This window comes from Danio rerio, chromosome 19 (genome assembly GCF_052040795.2).
Source record: "Danio rerio strain M-AB ecotype USA chromosome 19, GRCz13ab, whole genome shotgun sequence".
NCBI lineage: Eukaryota > Metazoa > Chordata > Actinopteri > Cypriniformes > Danionidae > Danio > Danio rerio.
In genome coordinates this window covers 44,798,148-44,823,125 of record NC_141039.2, presented here as the reverse complement: position 1 = coordinate 44,823,125, position 24,978 = coordinate 44,798,148, and the positions used below count along the sequence as shown (strand labels likewise).

Below are 24,978 nucleotides of genomic sequence, written 5' to 3'. Positions count from 1 at the left end.
ATTTCACTGTATAAAATGTATCTTTATTCAATAAGAAGGCTCTAAATGAATTATTAAATTTATCACTGAACTGATAATTAAAAACAATTCCACTTTGAGTAGCTTTAAACCACAAAGATACTTATTAATAGTAACTCTTAATGTGGTAAACTAGCAGTTCGACTGCTGTAACTGATCAGCTTATAGTGGCAAAGCACTTCAGATGTGGATTCCTTCCTCTGATCTCCATCATAACTATATTATCAACACTTGCATCTTTGTCTTATTCAAAGGCATCTAAATGCCCTATGGTCCAATAGATGAGTCAAATCAGAGGATGTCAACATCTCCCAGAAAAGTCCCAATCCTGGTTAATAAAGAGTCATTCATGAACTATAATTGCCTCCAGCACTAAAACCATAAGATAGTACGGAAGTGAACAGATACAAGCTGTTATCAGTGATCTCATCGGAGATCAGATTCTCTTCAGAGGAATGTGTGAAGAAGATGAATTGACTTTAAAATGACTGAGCTTAATTTATGCCCTTTTATTTCCTCTGCATTTTCCATAATTCACTTCTATGAAAGGCTTGGGAAACAAAGTCCAAGGCATCACCAGTGAAAACACAATCCACCTCCAATATAGCCAAAAACTAAAATATAAGCCCTCCTTTGAAACTGAAATTATTTTTCAAACATTTCCCAAGTGCCAGAGCAAGGACATTTTTTAGCAGTACTATTATATTATTCTGTTATAACTGTTTAAAACTGTTCAATATTATTAGCCCCTTTTACTCTTTTCTTGCCACTGACAAGATAACTTGTCAATTAAAAGAAAACGATTTGCTGCCATTGACCAAGTTTCTTTTATAATACAATTGGGGAAGCTTAAAATGAAGAGTTATACAATCTTTCTTGGGCTTAATTAATTTGGGCTGTGTGTGTATTATATGCTACATGCATGCATGAAACCCAGGCTCATTGGAAATATGTACCCATGTCTACATTTTTGAGAACCGAGAAATATGTACCCTGTCCTACATGTGCATGCAGTTCTTGGCAATCCTCTAGAGGGCGCCATGTAAAAATGTTGCATCTTTGATGAAATCTACCTGCATTTAAGTGGGGATTAAACATGAACACATAAATTATAGAATAAAACGGTTCTATGTTTTGATATAAACTATTCTCATATATTTCTTGAGGGAGATTTTCTGATGGCCGTCAAGTATAGGTGAAAATCTTTTAAAATTATTATAGCTATGTTTCAATCCACCTATTTTTATGCGCATCAAATATACACATAAAAATTGCTTGATGGAAACGCCAAGATGTGCATCAATTTTGAAAATGTGCATAAAAAAATGTATGCACATAACTGAGGAGGATCAGGGGCGATGCAGTGGTGCAGTAGGTAGTGCTGTCGCCTCACAGCAAGAAAGTTGCTGGGTTGCTGGTTCGAACCTCGGCTCAGTTGGCCTTTCTGTGTGGAGTTTGCATGTTCTCCCTGCATTTGCGCGGGTTTCCTCCGGGTGCTCCGGTTTCCCACACAGTCCAAAGACATGTGGTACAGGTGAATTGGGTAAACTAAATTGTCAGTAGTGTATAAGTGTGTGTGTGAATGTGTGTGTGGATGTTCCCCTGAGATGGGTTGCGGCTGGAAGGGCATCCGCTGCGAAAAAACATGCTGGATAAGTTGGCGGTTCCTTCCGCTGTGGAGACCCTGGATTAATAAAGGGACTAAGCCGACAAGAAAATGAATGTATAAATGAGTAGAATGAACTTTTTATTCGATAAGAAAAGATGCGCATAAACTGCGATGGAATCACTTTCACTGAACAAACTCCAGCGTGTGCATTAAAATAGGTCATGTGTTTTGTTATAAGAGATCATGTGATGATAAAATGTGTGTGAATGATGCTGATCACATTGTAAAATGTCTGAAAAGTTGTTTTGGTCATCCTAAAACGCTTTAACCATTTCAGTATTAGAGTTATCATTATTAAAGACCTCCAGAAAAGTCAAGAGCAACTGTGCTTCGCGTCTCACCGCAAAGCAGAGGAGGCGAGGAGCAGGGTGGCGCATCTTCGCCGGTGTGAGCGTCGAGAAGAGTTGAAATCAAGTTAACTTTATGGTAATGAGCTATGACGCTGTTCGGCGGCAAGCAGTCAGAATGAAGAAGTCAACCGCTTGAGAGGAGTTCAGAGAACACAGACCTGTGAACTTTGGTTCTGACCACAGTTGTTTCCAGGGGTTTGATTATTGCGGTTGCCGGATTTCCAATTATTTACGTTTTCTTACAGGAACGTACATTAAATAAGTTACTGGCGAGTTACTGATGTGCATTAATGTTATATATATATTTATATTTAAAAAGGCGGGAATCTCATGCGACAGTACAAAACAGTATTGCTGCTTCAGGATATTTCAGATATATGGACACATTGGAAAATTAAGTGGAGCAAAGCCTCACCACATGAAACTTGATCTTCCATTGTTAAATGAATGTGATTAGAAGTGCGCAACATTTTCACGCTAGGAAGCATGTTTATGCGGGAATGTAACTGATATGCTGCAACGGCCCCTTTAAGTACGAGATCAGTGTAGCGAATTTTGACGCTCTTGCTGCCAGAGCTGAAGGCAGACAGCGTTTTTGCCCGGCGTTGGGTGGCCAGAGTGACCTTTGATGCTCTTGCTGCCTTCGGTGTGAAAGCACAGTCATGCCTTCATACACCACCGTGCATTCATTGAGTGTCAGCATCTTCTGAGAAGCAAGTCATTTATTAAACGAAGAAAAGATTGACGCAGCTTCTCCTACCGCAGCAAATTTCGTTTTACTGTTGATGTTTGGCGGCAGTTAATCAGAAAGTGACGATATTGGTCTCTTCAAATCGTTGGATGGAAACGCTGCTTTATTCGCATGTCTTTTATGCAATATTGCAATTTTGCGCATAAAGTTAATTCGCATTTTGGATGGAAACATAGCTATTAACTCTAAAATTATGTTTTTTATCTAAAAATGTTTTTTATTATTGGCTGTCCAATGACTTGCCTTAATATCCTAGCTCACCTAATTAACCTAGTTAAGTCTTTAAATTGAATACTAGTATCTTGCAAAATAACTAAAATATTATGTGCTGTCATCATGGCAAAGACAGAAGAAATCAGCTACTTGAAATAAGGTATTTGTTACGATAACCAGCGATCGTTCTCCGGAGATCGCTGGTTTCCACTATACTTAAACTTCACTTCCGCATTTCCCAGGACTACATATTTATACATGCACTGCTCCCTGACACCCATGCTCATTCATCTAGTTTGATTGCACACACCAGCTGAACCTTGTCATAGTCTGATAGCACACCATACATAAGCCACTCATGAACCCATCCAGTTTGCCGAGTCTTGTTCGCCAATAGTGACATTACAACGCGTTTCCTCCTGGTCTTGTTTCTCCGTGTCTCGATCCTAACCTTGTTTACCCTAGTTATCCTGTTTAGCCGCCAGCCTTACGACCTTTTGACTACACTTTGTTTACGACTCTGGATTTGCCTACACATACCTTTTTGTACCTGATTTGACCATTGCTTGCTTGACGACATTGAATAAACCTGCATATTGGATCTTACCTTCTGTTGTGAGTGTCACTCGCCCCAATCGTTACAGTATTAAAACTATGTTTAAAATGTGTTAAAAAACCTACTTAAGAAAAAAAAATCATAGGAGGGCTTATAATTTAGCTTTTTTACTAATCAGGGGCTTCTTTACTGTGGGAGTGTAATGTTAAGATCACTTACAAATCAGAAGCCCAGCCTGTTTTCTTAAGCTTCTCCGTGCGGTTATTCAGAGAGGAGTCCATGACTGATTTACAAAGGGAAAAGACCATGAACCTGAACACTGTATGAGGTCAAGGACAGATGTCTTCAACTCCTCCTGTGGGGACAGAAGAATGCCGACATGAGACTGAGCTTTAAACCATGCCTGAAATACTTGAGAAGCTATTCGTCATTCTAAATCAGGGCACTTTAATATGTACCAAGAGTAAAATAAACCTTTGATTGAGAAAAAAAATTGCCAAATGACACTTGTACAGAGTTAAAAATCTAACATGTAGTTACATTTTTGAGAGGTGCATGTGTATGCGACTGCGCAAAGGCTGCGCTGGACCATATACACGTGCTCTCTATATAAATCAGTATAAATCAACCTTAACAGAGGAGCCTCGTGACTGCACACACAGTAGGGAAAATAATCAATAAAATCGACCTAGATCGATTATAGGTTCTGAATGTTGATTTAAATTATTTTTCGATTAATCACCGAGCGTTACGTGACAGAGCTTACCTATTCCCTCTTCTCCATCTAGAATAATACACAGATGCAATGTTAACACTCCAGTTCTCAAAGGAGTTAGAAACAAAAACATTTCAGCATTACATGGAAAACAAAGCACACCAACAAAAGTTAATCAAACAACTGTAGATCAAAGCAAAAGGTCAACAAACACACACACTCTCAGAAATAAAGGTACACGAGCTGTCACTAGGGTGGTACCTTTTCAAAAGGTACAACTTTGTACCTAAAAGGTCCATCTTAATACCTCAAGGGTACATATTAGTACTTAAAAAGTACAAAAGTGTTCCTTTTAAAAATTTTAAGGTATTAATATAGACTTTTAAGGTACCAATATGGACCCTTTAAATACAAATGTGTACCTTTTGAAAAGGTACCACCCCAGTGACCACTCACGTACCTTTATTTCTGAGAGTGCACAAAACAAATGTCAAACACAGCTCAAGTTCACACGAAATGCCAGGTATCCCGAGCTGATGCAGTGTTTTTTCTAATACAGTGTCCCACCCAGTGTGCCAATTATACATTGACTATTGTTGGGGTGAACTTTTTCGGTAATGTAGTTTGTGTAATACATGCTTCAGTGAATCAGATTTATAAATGTATTTAAGATTTTTTAGGGTTTTGTGGGATAGGCTATTTAGTGTATTCCGAGCTGATTAGCTATTTCGGCTTACTTTATAGTCAAACTAGATGCGTAGTTTGTATAGTTTGACCTACTTTTATGCTTTATGTAGAAACAAACACCTATTTAATGAGACTTGTGAACTCTTACAGTGTCAATCTGTGTAAATCTGCCAGTTTCAGACTGCTGATTTGCTTTTTTCTGCATGGACTGATTGACGCTATTATGCATTCACAATGGTGTAAACCTTATAGAGGTGGTCAAATGGATATTTATTATTTTAATTATTAACATTATGATTTAAAATACAGATCAGAGTGAACTTTTTCACAGATTTCATAGGGACCCCCCCATACATTTTGTTTGGGCATCCTTCAGGGGGGGATCAAGCCTTAATTAGGGGATTAATCCCCCCAAACCCCCTTGTAATTCGCACCCTGGTCCCAACAAAATATAATAGTTAATTAATTAATTAATTCAGTCATTTTCCTTCGGCTTAGTGCCTTTATTAATCAGGTCGCACATTCGCCACAGCGGAATGAACCGCCAACCTATCCAGCATATGATTTATGCAGTCATACACTCTCACATAAAGACACACACTCACACACTACAGCCAATTTCATTCATTTTCCTTCAGCTTAATCCTGGAGGAAACCCACGCCAACACGGAGAGAACATGCAAACTCCACACAGAAAGGCAACTGGCCCAGCTAGGACTCGAACCAGCAACCTTCTTGCTGTGAGGATACAAACCACTGAGCCACCGTGCTGCATCAACATAATTTATTTGTCTTTGTCATGATAACATTACATAGTATTTAACTATTTATTTTGTAAGATACTAGTATTAAAGTGCAGTTTAAAGGCTTAACTAAGTTAACTACGCATGTTATGCTAATTAGGCAATTCATTAGGCAGCAGTGGTTTATCTTGTAGACAATCAAAAATAGTATATTTAAAGGGGGCTTATAATATTGTCCACAGCAGTTTTTGCTTTATTAATATGCCAAAATAAAAGAAACCAGACATGTTCAAGAAGACAAGCTCAACAGGAAATACTCTGCTCTGTTAAACATCCCTTGGGAAAATGTTTGAATTGAAATTAAATTACACAGGAGGGCTAATAATTTTGTCCTCAAGTATATACAGTATGTGTGCATTTACTTCAGCTATTTTCCTTTCCAGCTGCACTGTTAGGGAATCATTATTTCTGCATGTTTAACCCTCATGTGTGGACGCTGTGTAGCTGCGGTGTGTTAACAGCTCACTGTCAGTCAATTCTATGCTGTAGTGGCTTTAGAGGGGTTTTCTCAGTGAGCTCATTTCCTGCTTGTGCTTCCATGAGGGAAACGGTGGGAACTAGAGAACCTGCAGGTATCCAAACTCTGGCCTCTGTCCCAAACGCCTTTTTTCCTACACCTCTCCACGGACTCTGTGGGTGGGTTTAGAGAAAAGCCTCATAAACTCCAAATACTTAAAATAGGCCCATTCGAACCACCTGTGAAATATGTGCATGCACCATATTTTAACAAAAGCTCAGCCAAAATGACCCACCGAGACTTGTGGTGATATATCTAGTGTCGAGGAAACTAAGCTGTTCCACTTAATGCATCTTGGGCATCTTTTCCTTTTGGAAACAGTAATAAACTATAATATATCAGGATCTGTTTTAGCCCAGATATACATAAAACAATCTTTAAATATGCATGTTTTTTATTTAGCGAAAAAATATCAATTTGCAAATGCTTTAAGGGTGCTTTCTAGGATTCGGTTATAGGATTCTGACGGTGCAATAACCTTGGCTAAAAATATTATGGTTTGACGGTATTGTGATTGAATTTAAGAATTTTTAAGACCTTTTTAAGACCCTTTTCAATGAAATTCCAGACTATCACAGAGCAAAATGTTAATAATTTTCTGTAATAGCCAGTGGAATTTTCTTTTACTTGCCCAATTAAAATTACATTTCTGTTATTTCTTAGCCACACATTATAAATAATGTGTCAAAACAAGCAAACTCTAGTGATATACATATATTTTTATTAGCACAACCTTTCTTTCAAGCTATAATAAACTAAATTTATGCACAACATAAATTTTCATGATGTTCAATAAAATATTTCAGAATTCTGAGGTCTAAAGCAAGGTTAATATTTACTTTGAGGGTAACTACACCTTTAACTTCTAGATTATATTAAAATGCTTTATATAAAACAGTAATTTTTTGGTGTCATTTATTTAATCGACACTCACAATGAGATACTAATCTAAAAGTCTTCCGAAAATCAAACTAAATCAATATATTTTTCACAAATGCAATAAACAATATTAAATTAAAGACAATAAGAAATTTTAAAAGCTAAAATAAACAACATTTATGCACAACATAAATTTATGTATAAAAATATGGAGAACTTTTAAACAAAGGTTATTGTAAGGATGTAAGGAAGACAATTAAACGGCATTGCTAAATAGTTAATAAATGTTAATTTTGTTAAATGTTTTTTTTTTTAGATGGATTTGTTGGTTGTACTGATTTGCTATAACTTTACATGGACAATCAGTGAAAATGATGACAAGTTTAAAAGTAGTTAAGACCTATAAAAGCATATTTCAGTGCTTTTTTAAGGCCATAAATTCAGTTTTTCATATTTAAGACATTTTAAGACCCCGCGGACACCCTGAAAAAAACTTTTTCCCCTTTGAACACATTATATTTCTAAATAATACATTGATTAACAAACAAACAAAACTTTAAAAGTTTTATTTTTGCATTCAGGACTATTTTGAGCCTGAAAACATGCATAAAAAGGAATACATTTCAGTAAGCAAACAAATAAAGGAAATATTGTATGTTTTTTTCCCTTTTTTATGATTATTATTGTTTGTATTTAGTGCTGAATTGAACCTAAAGAGAAAAAATAATTTAATACAATAAATAAATAATAATAAAATAAATAAATTAAATAATGCATTGATTTTAATAAACAAACAAACCTTAAAAGTTTTATTTTTGCATCTATGACTGATTTAAGCCTGAAAACATGCATGAAAAAACATAGATTTAAGTAAGCAAACAAATTGAGCAAAAATGTTATGTTTTCTTATTTCATTTTATTATTATTATTATTATTATTATTATTATTATTATTATTATTTACGGCTGAATTGAACCTGAAGAGAAAAAAATCTGAATAATGCATTAAATTAAATAAACAAACAAATTTTAAAAGCTTTATTTTTGCATAGGACTGATTCGAGCCTGAAAACATGCATACAAATTGCAAATAATACATGTATTTTACTAAAGGAAAAAAGCAAAAGTAAAGCAATGCCCATATTGAGCACATTTAGCTTTCATAAATGCATCATGTTATGCATTATGTTATAAAGAAATTAAAAAGTTATGAAGAAAAAAGCTAACTTTGAAGTTATACAAGCATCTAAAAACTTTGTTGTAAAGCATATTTAGCCTTTTAACCATATAAAACATTTTTTGGACTTAATTTTGAGGGTAAACAAATACATTTATAAAATACTGACAAACAACTTCAGCATGAACCATTTTCATATTTTTCCCACAATCATTTTCTTTATCAGAAAGTAAACATTTACGCTAGTAAAATGTATTATTAAAATCTTATTTGAAAACCTTTCAGAGTAGTATTTATGCTGTTCTGACATCGCTTTGTTAGAAATAAAAAATGTTGGCTTTTAGAAATTTGGACTGATTTTGAGCAATCAGAAGTTAGATAAATTATGAACAGTGATATGTAAAACACTACAACGACTAAACGAAGCTATTATTTGGACATATTATCTTTGGAAACATGCAGAAATTCAGAGTCAGGAATTTCATGCGGCAATTAATCATGCATTAATAATAATAATAACTGCTTTATGGTGCACAAGACACACATACGTCAAGGCGGATCTGCCTTAGTTTCTCTCAGCGGTGTCAAACAACATCCTCGCCATTAAAATTGTGCTGTTTTTATTTTAATATCATACGTATACTTTTATAGAACCTAAATGTATATATGTGACGAGTTTTGTTTGTTGTCTAAAACAAAAGAAATCTGTACGGCATGTTTGATATCTAACTTGTTCAGTAAAACACTTTTGAAAAAGAAAATTGTCATTGATGGTTATTCAGAGTCTCGGCTGCACAATTCAAAGACTAATCTCATCAGCTGAGAAGATCTCTGAGTGCCAGCATCAAATGGGTCTAGATCTGCAGATAGGAAGAAGTGTAAACAGACTCCTGCTTTCAGCCCTGATTCTTGGCTTTCAGCAGTGGCACATTAAAAATAATAGATGTTGGACCGAACACTGACCATGTTTTTTCTATATTATATCTGAGTTCATATGCTGGAGCTTGTGTTTAACATCATGGGATTTTAGTTTGAAAAATGAAAGTGTTTTAATCAACGCCAAGTATTTTTTATATACGGCACGGGTGGTTATTTTAATCTACTACTATGGACTGTGAATTACAGTATGTCACATTACCATCTGGTAATGTAAATACATTAAATCTGTCATAACTCACTGAACTGTTCCTGGGTTCAGTACAAGTTAACCCTTATGATGCATTCAGAGCTGATTTGAGACAGAATTTTTTCCCACCACAACCAGTTTGTCCAGTTGACCGAGCTGACCGGTGACGAAGGCGATGACTGGGTTTGAGTCCGGGGAAGAGCGGTTCCAGAAATCACGTAAGACAAAAACAGAATCCAAAAAATAAAGTGAACGAGTTCATAACATGGTGAGGATGTGGTGAAATCCGAAAACGAGAAAATCAGATGAGGGCTTTTCTTTTTCTGGACGGCTTTTGTAAATCGTTGCTTGGGTTTAGGGAAGCAAGCGAGCGGGCGGGTCAATCAGTAAAACTGGCTTGTGTTTAGGAAAGGAGGAGGAGGGTGGGTCAGCTGATTGGCCGGTCGCCCAGTCAATCATTTAGTCAGTCAGTCAGACAGACGGTCACTCGACAGTGGGCTCCGGTGGCTTTACACGAGAAAAGCGCGGGCGAGAATGGTGCTTGCAAGAAACGTTCGAGATGTGAAAACAACGAAACACGAAAACAAAATCTGCACAAATACGTACCTCCCGGGAAGTATTTCGCTTTCTCCAGAAATGTCCGCAGGACTACGTTGTCAGAATGAGTCTGGGTTGTAAAAATGTGTGTGAATGGACAAACCAGCAGCTGAGCACACACTGTAAAACATCTGAATTGTTGTTTTGGTCATTATAAAATGCCTTGCCGTTTAAGTATTAGTGTTATTATGTTATTAATGACCTCCAGAATCAAGAGCGTCTGTGCTCCGCGTCTGACACCTTTAAACGTCACCGCGGGTTCACTGCGTGTCAGGATTGCTTTCTGAGGCGCAAGTGATTTATTAGATGAAGAAAATATTGATGTAGCTTCTCCTACTGCAGCAAATTTCACTTTTACTGTTGATATTTGGCGCTAGTTAATCAGAAAGTGATATTGTTACTCGTTGGATGGAAATGCTGCTTTATCGCACGTCTTTTATGCGATAATCCAGTTTTGCGCACAAAGTTCATTCACATTTTTGCATGGAAATATAGCTATAGTAACATGTAATTATTGTTAGTAATAGTAATGGTGTTTTAACAGGGGAAACAGTAATTAATTTGATTACTCGTTACTGAAAAAGATATCGTCGTTAGTAACGCCGTTTATTTACAGCACCGTTATTCCCATCACTGGCTAAGCGTGATTTGCACTGAACCAGGAACAAACCATTTAAGTGAAATTTTTAGCACAAGCAGCTCAAGATGCAGAATGCCTCACAGGTCTGCTCTTTACAGTGTGCATGGAAAACCGCTTCTGGATGAAAGCCCAGATTCCATGCAAATGCTCTCTGCTAAACACTGGCAAATGTTTTCTCCCAGCGGCTCTCGTCCATTGTGGGAGCTCACATGCGGAGCGGCGGATCAGTCCCCAGCGACCCCCGAGACTCATCTCTCTCTGTTCTCACGTACACACACGTCCATCTGAAGCTCCGGTCAGCATTGCCCACGCTGAGAGATCAGTGGGAGTGTGGCCGACGTCCCGCTCACATGTAAATCACTCACTTACCCCCAATGGAGGATGTTCATTGAGATCTATTATTACTCCGCCGGCAGCTAGCTCTCTGCAACTCTCACATGGTCACCCACTGAAGCTAAGCAGGGCTGTGCCCGGTCAGTACCTGGATGGGAGACCACAAGGAAAAAATAGGTTGCTGCCGGAAGTGCTGTTCCAGCAGGGGCCAGCTCAACCTGCGGTCTGTGTGGGTTCTAACACCCCAGTATATTGAAGGGGACTCTATATAGCTCAGTGAGCACAGTCTTTCGAATGATGAATAATCCAAGGATGTTCTTCGAAAAAGAGTAGGGGTTTAACCCTGACATCCTGGCCAAATCTGCCCTCTGGCCTCAGTCCATAACCATCCTCATATCATAATTGGCTTCTTCACTCTGTCTCCTCTCCACCAATCAGCTGGTGTGTGGTGTGCGGTCTAGCACAATATGGCTGCAGTCGCGTCATCCAGGTGGATGCTGCACACTGGTGGTGGATGAGGAGCTTGTGTGAAGCGTTTTGAGTGTCTAGAAAAGCACTATATAAATGTAAGAAATTATTATTCTTAATTATTATTACTCAATTCCGCTCCACTATAGGGATGGGCAAATAATCTAGAATCTTCAATTAAACATTGGCAAAAGGTGATCGATTTCATACAAGTGTCAAAATGCTCATTTTGATCAATATTCACGTGGACAATCTATCAAATATAAAGTGAAAGCATGTGAGAAGCAACAACTGCCTAATAATAAACAGGTGAAGTCAGAATAATTAGTTTCTTGAATTATTATCTGCCCGGTATATTTTTCCCCAGTTTCTGTTTAACGGAGAGCAAATCATTTCAACACATTTTTAAACATAATAGTTTTAATAACTCATCTCTAATAACTGATTTGTTTTCTCTTTGTTATCATGATGACAGTAAATAATATTTGACTAGATATTTTTCAAGATTCTAGTATTCAGATTGAAATGACACTTAAAGGTTTAACTAGGTTAACTATGAAAGCGTAATTAGGCAAGTTATTTTATAACAATAAGTTTGTTCTGTACACAATCGGAAAAAAAATAGCTTTAGAGGGCTAATAATTTTGACCTAAAAAAATGAAAAACTGCTTTTATTTTAACCAATATAAAACAAATCAGACGTTCTCCAGAAGAAGAAATATTATTGGAAATACTGTTAAAAATTCCTCTATTAAACCTCATTTGGAAAATATTTGAAAAGGGAAAAAAAGTCACAGGAGGGCTGATAATTTTGACATCAACACTATGTTTATTATACTATATACTTTTAAAAGGTGTAATAGGTGATTGTCTTCAGACACTATTTTATTATGCTGGTTGAGAGTATGGAAACACTTTGCTTTGATGGTCCATTTGACTATTAGTAGACTGTCTGCTTAATATCTGTTGGTACTGCTCCTTCACCAAACATTAAACTGACTATAAGAAACTTTGCAAGTACATGTCAACCTACACTAACCCTAATCCTAACCTAACAGTCTACTTATAATCTAATGAGAATTAGTTGGCATGTACAGTTGAAGTCAGAATTATTAGCCCCACTTTGAATTTAATTGTCTTTTTTAAATATTTCCCAAATGATGCTAAACAAAGCAAGGGAATTTTCACAGTATGTCTGATAATATTTTTTCTTCTGGAAAAAGTCTTAATTGTTTTATTTTGGCTAAAATAAAAGCAGTTTTAAATTTTAAGGACAAAATTATTAGCCCCTTCAGGCACATTTTTTTTTCTCGATAACCTACAGAACAAACCATCGCTATACAATAACTTGCCTAATTCCCCTAACCTGCCTAGTTAACCTGATTAACCTAGTTAAGCCTTTAAATGCCACTTTAAGCTGCATAGAAGTGTCTTGAAAAATATCTAGTAAAATATTATTTACTGTCATCATGGCAAAGATAAAATAAATCAGTTATTAGAAATGAGTTAAAAAAAACTATTATGTTTAGAAATGTGTTGAAGAAATTTTCTCTCCGTCAATCAGAAAACAGGGAAAAAATAAAAAAGGGGGCTAATAATTCAGGGGGACTAGTAACTCTGACTTCAACTGTAGATGCAATGTGACTTAAATTTAACAAACAGACCTTCAAAATAAAATGTGACCGAAAGTATCTTCACATCCTGATAGCACTTATTAAATTAAGTTGTCAAAATGTATTTATGTGTATTTTAATATTCTATAGACGGTGTGGGAACAAGAAAGGTTTGTCAAGTCAAAACATTCCGATATGCTGTCCTACGTTCACAAACACAGTTCAGTAAAAATTTTATCGATCTATTCATCGATCCATCTAGAAATTCATATTATGACTACATATTTCATGGCACAGTGGTTAGCACTGTTGCATCACAGCAAGAAGGTTGCTGGTTCGAGTCCCGACTGGGCCAGTTGGCATTTCTGTGTGGAGTTTGCATGTTCTCCCAGTGTTGGTGTGGGTTTCCTCTGGGTGCTATAGACATGCGCTATGGGTGAATGAAACAAATTGGCTGTAGCGTATGAGTGTGTGTGTGAATGTAAGTGTGTATGGATGTTTCCCAGTACTTGGTTGCAGCTGGAAGAGCATCCGCTACTTAAAACATATGCCAGAACAGTTGGTGGTTCATTCCGCTGTGGCGACCCCTGATATTTAAGGGACTAAGCTGAAGGAAAATGAATGAATTTCATGCCTCTGAAAGACAGAAGTGGATGTAATGTACATGAAATTAGTCGATCACTGATCATTTTTTAAATGATCAATGACAGTAGTATTAAAACTACACTAACTGAACTGAACTGAAAATACAATAAAAAATGTAATCAAAAGGAGGGCTTGTGTATCAGAAAAACTTTTTACATACTTTATGAACCCCCTTAAACACTTAATCATGCCCGCGGTGTAGTTCATAAAATGTTTACAAAGGGAAAGGCAAAGCATCAGATGAAGCCAGAGCTGTTATAGGGGTTATGCGGAGCTGATATTAATCTCTAATTCCTTCCTTTCCTCACTTAAAGAAATCCTATCCTATTTTCCAGTGTGCTTCATCAGGGTGACAATTCTTATCAGCAGTTCCTTTCCTTACTAATGTTACTGGACAGCTTGCAGGAAAAAAAAAAGTTTGCAGTTGCATTTTTGGGGAGGAGTCGGGGCGGTTTCTTTTCCAAATGCACTTGTAACTCTCGCACAGATGGAGTCCATCTGTGTTATTTACTGTGAACAGAAGCTGCATGTACATTAGTTTTGTTTTAAAATGCACAGGTTTTGCATCCACACTATTCCTGAGATTTGATCCGCGAAAAATGATAAGTTCGGGAAATACAGACCCTCTACTAAAAGACAGAAAATATGACTTTACAAACTGTGTAAATAAATCATATGAATATTTTCATATTAGTCAATAATATTCATGAAATTAATTTAAAAACTGAATAAATATAGATTTACAGACATTTACACTGTAAATAAACAGAAATAATGATGGGCTAAAAATCTGTAGTTTCCTTGTGGGTCATGACTATCGTTTTGCTTTCTTTCCATTAACTTATACAGTTGGGAAAACAAATACTATGGAAGTCAATGGTTACAGATTTCCAACATTCTTCAAAATATCTTCTTTTGTGGAGAATCCCATAAAGGTTTAATACCACACGAGGGAGAGTAAAAGATGAGGTAGTTTTTGATTATAGTGTGAATAACCTCTTTAAGACAGAAATTGTCTGAATTAGCATTTTGCATCATCAGCATGACCCACATGGACACTGACAGTTTCCTTGCAATCATTTCTCTCTTTTTTCACTGAACGGAGTTTTAGGTTTCAGCATAAGCCCAGGGTGTGTCCGGAGCCCACGGGCACAGGCTAGGACTGAAATAAGAGGACTAGGCAGAAGAATAGCTCTTAACTGTTCGTAGGAGGCGCATGTCCTGTCTCACACAGTCCCACGGTCCAATTCACACAGCTGGGGGCTGTGAAGAGGGCTTGAAGAGCCAAATCTGGATGACTCAGAGAACCGGAGGGCCACATCAGTGCTGCAAGACAGGAAAGAAAGGCTGAAAGGCTGAGAATATTCATTCATTTGCGCACTTCACTGACAAACACCCCCTGCGCTGGGCTTTTTCCTGTCACTGAAGTCCTGCTCTCTGTACCTTGAGTTTCTTGTGGAGCTCCTGCTGAGTAGAAAGGATGGGCAGGTCGAATCCTCCGCCTCCCACCGAACAACTCAAAAACATCTGGCACTTGGCATAGCAGTGGGCTTCTCATACTGTGGGACCCGCATGCAGATATTCAAGGTTTTTTTTTTTTTTGGAAGATATCTGACACTTACATTAAGCTAAAACAACTGTGTGTGTGAGTTTAACCTTCTTCTGCTTATAAGTTTCCACTCTTTCAAGTAAGAGTTTAACCCCTCACACCAAAAGAGAGATGGTATCAGAGATGGTAATACCATGTTATTTTGATTTATGTGTTGTGTTGATGGAAGATTATCTACACCATGTACCTTTGAGCAAACTGTTTTTACACTCTTGTTTTTGCTGCACTTTTCAGATGACCGAAGGATACCCAAGAAGCATTTGATGACATAATCAAATTTTCATAATGTTTTCATAATGCAGCACCAAAATACAAATTAACCTTCATTACAAAATAATAACAATATTATTCCGTTGCCAGCCATATCTTTTAAACCACTAGATTTTATTTAAGATATACTGAAATAAGTGCAGGTCAGAATGAGTGTTTTATTTTCCATAAATACACATTAAACTGAATGAAGATGGGACATTATTTCACCCATATTTAGTGTTTTGGGTATCACAGAGGCACAGTGGGTAACACAATCGCTTCACAGCAAGAAGGTTGCTGGTTCTAGCCCCGGCTGGGTCAGTTGGCATTTCTGTGTGGAGTTTGCATGTTCTTCCTGTCTTCGTGTGGGTTTTCTCCAGGTGCTCCGGTTTCTCCCACAGTCCAAAGCCATGAGCTATAGGTGAATTGAATAAGCTTAATTGGCCATAGTGCATAAGTGTGAATGCAAGAGTGTATGGGTGTTTCCCAGTGTTGGGTTGCGGGTGGAAGGGCATGCGCTGCAAAAAAAACATATGCTGGGTAAGTTGGCGGTTCATTCTGCTGTGGTGAATCCAGATTAATAAAGGGATTAAGCTGAAAATGAATGAATGAGTGAATATTTAGCCATTTCCTCCACGCAAGTTATTTTTAAACATTAAAGTACACTTCACTGCATTTTCTATGTTTTTAAAACCACTTTTGTTAATTTAATTTAACGCAGACACCAAAATAAAGCCTAAAAACATACTTTAATAATCTTGTCAGTGTCAACAGCCAAGTGGTTAAGTGCGCCGACATATAGCACCATGGTGCTCACAGCGACCCGAGTTTAATTTCTGGCTGAAGGTACTTTGCCGACCGACCATTCCCTCTCTCTGTTCCCAGTGCTTTCCTGTCTGTAACCTCCACTATCCTTTCCAATTAAAGGTGAAAAACCCCTAAAAATACTTCAGTAATCTTTGCTTTATGTTTTGAATTTTATTTATATACTTGTAGTTGTAGCAGCACTTAGAAATGTTTATTAATATACAATTGACGACAAAAATATTAGACCTGCTGTGAAATTTTAATTTATATTATAATATTTCTGAAGTGCCCAATTTTTAAACAATTTTAAAACAACTTAATTTTTTTAACCTTTTTAAAACAAGTAATCTCCTTGGTCTTTGCCATGATGACAGTAATATAAAAAAAAAAATCCAAAATAGCATTCAGCTTAAAGTCAGGCTAGTTAGCTAAATTAGGTCATTGAACAACAGTGGTTTGCTCTGTAGCCAATCAAGAAAAATAATCCTAAGGGGGCTAATAATATTGAGAAGGTTTTACTTCTTTTGAAAATTTCTTTTTAACTTGAGCCAGACTTAAAGAAATAAAACTTGCTTCAGAAGAATAATATAATCAGAATGTATCCTTATTATTATATATTTTCTGTGCTGTTAAACATTATTGATTCATTCATTTTCTTTTGGCTTAGTTCCTTTATTCATCAGGGGTCGCCACAGCGGAATGAACCGCCAATTTATCCAGCATATGTTCTAAACAACCCTTCCAGCTGCAACCCAATACTGGGAAACATGCATACACACTCATTCCAGCTTCTGGCACCTAGAGCACACTTACACTATGCTATCCGGTGCCCAGGCCCGTTTCCCAGATCGTCTGAGAAGTGTGAGTGCTCTGAATTGGGCTCAGGCGCGCTTCACTTGGCCTGCCCTGGCCCGGTTGGAAGAGGTGTGTCACAGTGAGGTTGACTTGGGCTCGGTACGCTTGAAGAGTGAGTGCAAAGCGTGCCTGAGCCTGAAACTGAAGACGAGCCGTGACTTTTAAGGGACTGTTTCATATGTATTTATTAATTATTCTTCCTGTTCAATTAATTCAAGCTGTCATTGATTAGTAAAAACGCAAACTCCTCACTGCATGATAGCTGCACCTTTAGTAAACTTCCTAATTCCTGCAGCACGAGGAATTTATGACTGTTTATGAGAGTCAAAAGTGGCTGATCTTATCGGCAAAATATTTGACTGTCACTGCATCCCAAACGACTAAAACAATATAACTAAAGAAATGTCCACTGTGCTGAGCGAAAGCGCTTACTGAACAGTGCATCATCAATGACGTAAGCGTGCTCAGGCGCAAATGCAATGAGGAGAAATGGTCGTGTCCAACTGAGCCTGGTTTCTCTCAAGGTTTTTTTCCTTCACTTTTGTCAATTGGTCAAGTTTGTTCCTCACCGCTGTTGTCACTGGGTTGCTTGGTTTGGAACTTGTGGAGCTGCGCATCGATAGATTTGCTCTTCAGTGTCTGGACTCCCAGCAGTGAAAATGAAACACTGAACTGAACTAAACTGAACTTCAACTCTGAAAACTGGACTGACACAGTTTCAATTTACTAAAACTTCTATGTCAAGCTGCTTTGACACAATCTACATTGTAAAAGCCCTATAGAAACAAAGATGAATTGAATTGAATTCACACACTCATGCACTATGGCCAATTTTAATTTATTCAATTCACCTATAACGCATGTGTTTGGACTGTCGGGAAAACCGGAGCATCCGGAGGAAACCTACGCCGATACGGGGAGAACATGCAAACTCAACACAGAAATGCCAACTGACCCATGCGGGACAACCAGCGACCTTCTTGCAGTGAGGTGACAGTGCTAACCCCTGAGCCACCGAGTCGCCCTGTTAAACATCACTTGGGAAATATTAGAAAGAAAAAAAGTTACAATAATTAATTGAATATGAAAATTTAATTTAGCCAAATAATTTAGCCATTAATTTAACCAAATAATTTAGCCTTCAATTGCATTTTTATTGTATTTAGGGGTTGTTGGCATTAAATTAACAAATAACAATGATGCAAAAAATCGTGTAGTAATGCCCAATAAAATACTTTCTAAGCATCTAAATCTTCTTTCCAGACCCACACATTAAATGCCTTTGTTAACTGATCCTGATGCATCCTTTCCGAACCATTAACTGCACCACAGGCATCCAAATTTATCACTAATAAAGATCAGTTGACAAACAGCAGATACGAAACCAGCTGCCTGGATGACCTTCCCGAAGGCTCTGCGACCCACATCCCAATCCTTTCATCTCTCGCCTGCCTTAAAATGTAGCGCTGCTAAAAATAAGCTGTTTCACTGAATGAGAGCAGCTACACTCCTAATCCACCCTAGACACTGACTATAGTATTGTGGTGCTAGTTAACAGATGAATGAGGCAGTTCCCGCCCCCCGTTTCTCCTTCCTCCACCCCTTCGCTTTCCCGTTTACACACACACACACACGCAGTCATGCGCTGCAGTCATTCAGGGGCTCAGCGTGGAGCTGCACACACACACAGCGACATGGCAAGACGAGCTGAGCGCTGTGTGATGATATCAGTGTGTTTGCTGCTGCTGCCGCTGTGCTGGGGTAAGTGAGACACAGACGCTTTACCATTCTTAAATGAGATCTATTTCTAAGTGAGATCAGTGGAAGATATAAAAAGTGGAGCATTTGCATGTGTTTGGTGTTGGAGGCTGAGGAAGTTGTGAAAAAAGTGGTAACTTGTGATTGCTTTCTTAGTTTTCTAGGGATCACTTAGCAAGAAAAAACTTGTTTGCTCATGTCTATAATACCTGTACTTATTTTGAAAGTGTTCTGAACGTATTTTCTTCTTGCAATGAATTTCAGTGGGATTAAAAAGAAAATAATAATACTAATACTAATAATAATAACAACATTTCAAAATAAAATTGCACCTTAATGACTTTCATTGCATGAAAAACATTTTTCAGAATTTTTTTTTTTTGTGTGTTGCACTTTTAGGGTTTAGGGATCAATTCTTAACAATAATTTCACTTAAATACACTTTTAATTTAATTGCCAAGTAGTCAAGCTCAATCGTGGGGTCTTAATTAGGGATCTTAAAGGAACAGTTCACCCAAAAATGTAAATGGTGTCATAATTTACTCTCCATTAACTCACCATTGAGTTTTTCTTGTTCTGTTGAACAAAAAAGAAGATATTTTGAAGAATGTTGGAAACCTATAACCATTGACATCCATAGTAGGAAAAACATATACTAAACTCAGAAAAAAAGGTACTCAGTGGTACAAATAATGTTCCTTAAGGACCAATTTTGTACCTGTGTAAAAGTTGTACCTTACATGGTACCTCTTTTGATACTTCACTCTCAGAAATAAAGGTACGCGAGCTGCCACTGGGGTGGTACTTTTTCAAAAGTATTTGTACTTGAAGAGTCCATATTGGTACCTAAAAACTATATATTAGTACCCAAACATTTTATGAGGAACACTTTTGTACTTTTTATGTACTAATATGTACCCTTGAGGTATTAATATGAACCTTTCAGCTATAAATTTGTACCTTTCAAAAAGGTACCACCCCAGTGACAGATCATGTACCTTTATTTCTGAGAGTGTACTTATGATACATACTACTTTTTATGGTACAGCTGAAATGAAGATACATAGTTATATTCTTAGTAAAAAGGTACAAAAGTGTTGGACAACTCCTTCTTTATTAAAACAAATATGACTGGAAAGGGAAAGTGATTTTATGAATAATTTCCATACTAAAACATTAATCATCATTTAAAAACATATTTAAAGAAACTCATAAACATTAATTACTAAGACCTATTAAACAAAACAACTGGTAAAATTTAAAACTATAGATATTGTAAATTAAAAATAAGGCATTTTTAACAAACATTTGCAAAGCATTCTCATAAATACATTTATATTATTGATATCTGCACCTTTTGGCGTTTGCTTTCCACTATACGCACGCGAGCTAGCAAAAGTCCTGCATATGCAAAGTGTTCATGCAGACATTTTAGCATTGTGAAAGTAATTATACATTGTGCATATCTCATTACAATACTTTTGCATGATTACATTTTTTAAAGTAAATAAATTACTTTTAGATGATTACAAAGCTATTGTGTGAAGATTAGAGGAAAAAATGTTTTATATTGTATATGGGAGAATGTGTTTCTGTAACATTTTGTGAAAAGTGCTGTGAAATGTTTAGCAAAAATGCATCTTTTGATTAAATAGATTAGATAAGAGTATTTTTTATTCTTGTATTATTGTAAATGAAAAGGTGCATTTACACAAAAATAAACTTTATTAAAAACATTGTTTAAAATATATTTAATGTTTTATATTTACTGAAAATAAGTTGACGCATTTTGGATAAAGCAAAAGAACACATTTGACACTGTTAAAGTGCAAAGTGTCTTGCCACTGTAGTGGTACCTTCATGGATCAGATTTGTTCCATTGATGAAAGTACAATATTTTATCTGCAGGTTTAAAATAAACCAAAGGTACATTTTGGTTTCCCATGGCACAAATCATGTCCTTAAAGGTACAAACTGCAATGGTACATTTGTTCATGCAATGGTACATTTGTTTCTTTGTCGTAATGTACAATTCTGTTCCATAAAATGGTACAGCCCCAGTGACAGTGAGAGTTTTCTGAGAGTAAATGGAAGTCAGTGGTTACAGGTGCAACACTCTTCAATGTTCTTTTGTTTTCAACAGAACAAAGAAACTCCAATAGGTCTTGAACAAGTGAAGAGTGAGTAAATGATGTCAGAATTTTCATTTTTGTGTGAACTCTCCCTTTAGACACAGTCATGCAGCATAAGGCATTACTAAGTGCTTTATAAATACTAATAAACAGCCAATATACTAAATGCATATTAATAGGCAACCAGTTAATAGTCCTAACTGGTCCTCAAACTGCGTTTCACTAAAAAACAAAAGCATAATTTTATTGATTTTGTTGAAGCAACCTGATGTATGTTCACTGATTTTATGTTAAGGTATTGATGCACAAAATATGCGACTCAAGAGCACTGCCAGAAAAAGACCATGCTGTGTGAATCTGGTTTTGATCTGTGCACAAGAAAACTTTTCCATCTTCAGAAAGCAGTCAGGATTGATGCTGTAAACTGAAAGAATGTATGCTGACAGATTCATTGCATCAAAATTATGATGATTAATCCCTCAAAACACATGAACAGTTCACCAGCACAATTACATTAAGGAGTTATAATCAGTTTATATAAAATATTCTTATTTTTCGTGCCTGCAACCATTTAGATTTACAAAAGTACATAGAAAGTGTCATCAAAGTGCTTCAAAGTTTCAAATAACTTGTGAATATTTAAAAATATGCAATAATCTTTCAGTAAAACAGATCCAATTTACGCTAAACAATGTATTTAAACATATTTATCAGTTACATATAACTAAGGCACTATTCATGCTATTAATAAGCAATAAACATTGCCTCAAACTCCTAATTGTCTGCTTATTAATAGTTATTAAGGTGGTAGTTGGGTTTAGGCATTGTAGAATGAGATCATGCAGAAATATGTACTTTATAAGTGCTAATAAACTGCCAATATCTTATTAATAGGTAAGTAATAAGAATTGGTACTTAAATTAAAGTGTTTCCAATTTAATTATTCTGGTTAATTAAAATATAATCATGCTGAATTTTAATAAAGATTAAAAATGTCTTCTTAAAATTGGGATTGTTTGAAGGATAGTGGCAAAGTATAAAGATTGACAAAAATGACAATGGATCAGTATTTTAGAAATGCACTGATGTAGAGTCTTTTTGTTTCAAGCCTGAGAGATTATTCCTACATACAGTACAGTATATCTATTGTATTACTGAAGATAAAAGAGGAGTATTTCTTGCCTAATGCATGCTTTTCAATTTTGTCTGAGCAAGTATTGCGCAAAATGACAAAGAACAAAAGAAGCCGGAGCATTAGTCAGGATGGCACTTGCTAACGCTGCATAATCCTGCTCATTTGTAAATTTAGCACTCAGAGTCATGCTGGAGATATAACTGTATGGAAATTCCCAGGAAAAAGCACACAAAAGTGCATCCTTATGGAGTTGTATGACATCGCAAACTCTTCGGCATGACAGACGGCCTCAGGGGGTCAGAACAATCACGAGGGCAAAGTAATCCCGCAGCGTGTTCCTCGCACAGCTGTTTTCTGTCGACGCACACTCACAGATCTCACTTCCTCCTCTTGTTCTCTTCATTGACTACTAGCAGAAACAAGCAGGAATTTGTTCTTTTGTGTGGAGGAAGTGACAGAACATCCATGACTTCAGAACTACAATAAGTGATAATTAGCAAAAGAGGACTGAATGATGTCTTAAGCGAGAATAAAACCTTCGCTGGTAAAGATTTACCACCAATACAAACAGCTGCATTCCTAGCAGAACAAATGAGTTGCCTGCTTTTAATGCGTGTAGGATTCCGATTGAAACTTGGCTGATTTACATGCCCAACTGCGCCTGTTGATGTCTTGAATTAATTACTGGAAAACAGAAGATGAAGTGAGAATTAATAAAGCAGATGTCATGAGAGGAGTAACATGCGTGTTGTGGGTTTACTGCTGGACTGAACTCACTGCCTCCTGCGGTTTTTGGGGGAAGCGATAAGGAGAAGCGTTGGCCAAAATTCATTATGGGAGTGAGGTCTTACCTTGAGGATATTTTCGTAACTTTGGGTTCATGCTTGTTTTGACATTTCTTTAGGATAACATCTTGAAATCACAAGTTTTGGGGGCTTTGAATGACTGATGGTAGTTAGGGGGAGTTGAAGGGTCAGGTTCCGCCTGACTACATTTCCCAACGGTTCACAAGGAACTATGTTGGTCAGTGATTACTATTACATGTCAATCTCAGCTAAGAAGCATAAGTATTTTTCAGATTTTAATACTAAAGTTAACATATTTGCAGTCAAATAGATGGGCTTTCAAAAGGCAAATGCAGGCTCTCAACACATGCACACTACAAAGATTCATCCTTATCCAGCATCTGTGGTATTCCTCTCCAAAATTAATGAACAACAAAAATGGCTCTATATGATCTCAAAATGCATTTGTGGACATCTCTTAATGTCCTTATACAAGTACTCTTCACCTTATATTAATGCACTTTGAAATTGGCAAAAAAAAATCGAGTTGGATTTGGGCTTGTGTGAAAAAGTGTTAATGCAAATGGAAGATACAGTAGAAACACATCCGCTGAATAAACTCTGATGTAGCGAACATTACACCCATGTGACCAGTCAGCTTTCTTCATTATGCTTGGCTTGTTTACTGTTGGTTACCAATACATACATGGCTGTGTTTACGCATGTGTTATGTATAATATAATATCTTTTATATTAATTTAAATTGTTTGATAGAAATCATTTAATCACCAGAATTCGTCAGCACTTTGTCTTAAGTAATTTGTTTTTGATCTTGTTCATTCTGGCTCTTGACTGCATATGCAAATTTAAATTAAAAACGTGTAGTTTGTGCACAGCTCAAGTTTTCTAATCACACATGTGATTTGAATTGTTTTCAGAATCAAAGAAATACGAGCCATAGCCTATATTTTTGTGAAAAGTAAATTACATTGCTTCAGGTACGTTTTAAATGACAAATCCACTAGAGGGCGCTGTTTATTATTATTTTTGCTAATCTGAAATGCTACTTATGCTGCTCTCACACAAGATGTGGATGAAGCGTCAAGCGTGAGTGATTTACATGTTAAGTCAACACAAAAGACATGAACAGACATCATGTGGCGTGAATAAATTTGCGTGAGTTGAGCATTTTGCTCGTCTGATGCACTTATTGTGTGTATCGCGCAAATCGCTCAAGTTGGAAAATTAACTTCAGGGGTAAACCAATCATGAGCTTGCTCTTTTAGGGGAGTGATTGTGACCAAAGTCCCTTTAAGGCAAGTCATTTCACTCAGCGGCTATCTTTATTCGCCATATTGCGATCGATGATTGGCTCATGTACTAGTAGGCGGGGCTTTATTTACCATATTGATCATTACACTTTTCCCCATTCAAAAAGATACAAGTGACATGTCTTGTGTATTCTTTAGTCTTTGTTATGATGTGGTGCCTGTTGTTGGTGTCCTGAGGGGAAATCCTCTTTCTGAAACTGGACAACAGTTCATCAAACTAAGATTGGCTCATTCAGAAGCACTGCTGAAAGCTTCCATCATCCAGGTATAGTTCTGGAAAAGCTTATGAGCTCTCGAGCTGGGTGCACCTTTGAAAGTATCTAGTGGACTCAAGACACAGCGCCGAACAAATCAATGCTGTTTTTCAGCCTTCCTAAAGCACATAAACACAGCTACTCTCTCAATAAAATCCATGTTAGCCATTTAGCAATAAAGCTAAAGTCACTCGGCAGAAAGAAGTCCTGCCCATGATGCGAATCCGCGTCTATTGTGAGCTGAATTTCACGCGGGGATAAAGCAAGTAAACTCAAACATGTTCATGCATCTGTTTACATGCGA

General features: G+C 36.8%; 2 protein-coding genes and 1 long non-coding RNA gene across 13 annotated transcripts in view; 2 read left to right on the top strand and 1 right to left on the bottom strand.

Moving 5' to 3' along the window:
* trioa (trio Rho guanine nucleotide exchange factor a) overlaps nucleotides 1–24,978 on the top strand; it is a 573,337-nt gene that overhangs the window by 53,021 nt on the left and 495,338 nt on the right. The window lies entirely within an intron of this gene.
* Nucleotides 1–24,978, bottom strand: part of LOC147832648 (uncharacterized) — an 86,553-nt gene that overhangs the window by 14,570 nt on the left and 47,005 nt on the right. For 4 of the 11 annotated variants that reach the window (XR_015945431.1, XR_015945426.1, XR_015945425.1 and 1 more), the window contains 3 exons: nucleotides 14,957–15,082; nucleotides 4,324–4,341; nucleotides 3,777–3,912 (listed from right to left, as the gene is read on the bottom strand). This is a non-coding gene — a long non-coding RNA (uncharacterized LOC147832648). Of the gene's footprint in view, nucleotides 1–3,772; nucleotides 3,913–4,323; nucleotides 4,380–14,956; nucleotides 15,083–15,199; nucleotides 15,393–24,978 lie in introns of those variants that run through there. The other 7 variants (XR_015945433.1, XR_015945430.1, XR_015945427.1 and 4 more) reach the window with 5 other exon arrangements.
* Nucleotides 18,927–24,978, top strand: part of si:ch211-191i18.2 — a 31,104-nt gene continuing 25,052 nt past the window's right edge. Inside the window, 1 exon segment of the mRNA NM_001045041.4 lies at nucleotides 18,927–19,040. Coding sequence (NP_001038506.1) covers nucleotides 18,974–19,040 — 67 coding nt within the window. The 5' untranslated portion in view covers nucleotides 18,927–18,973.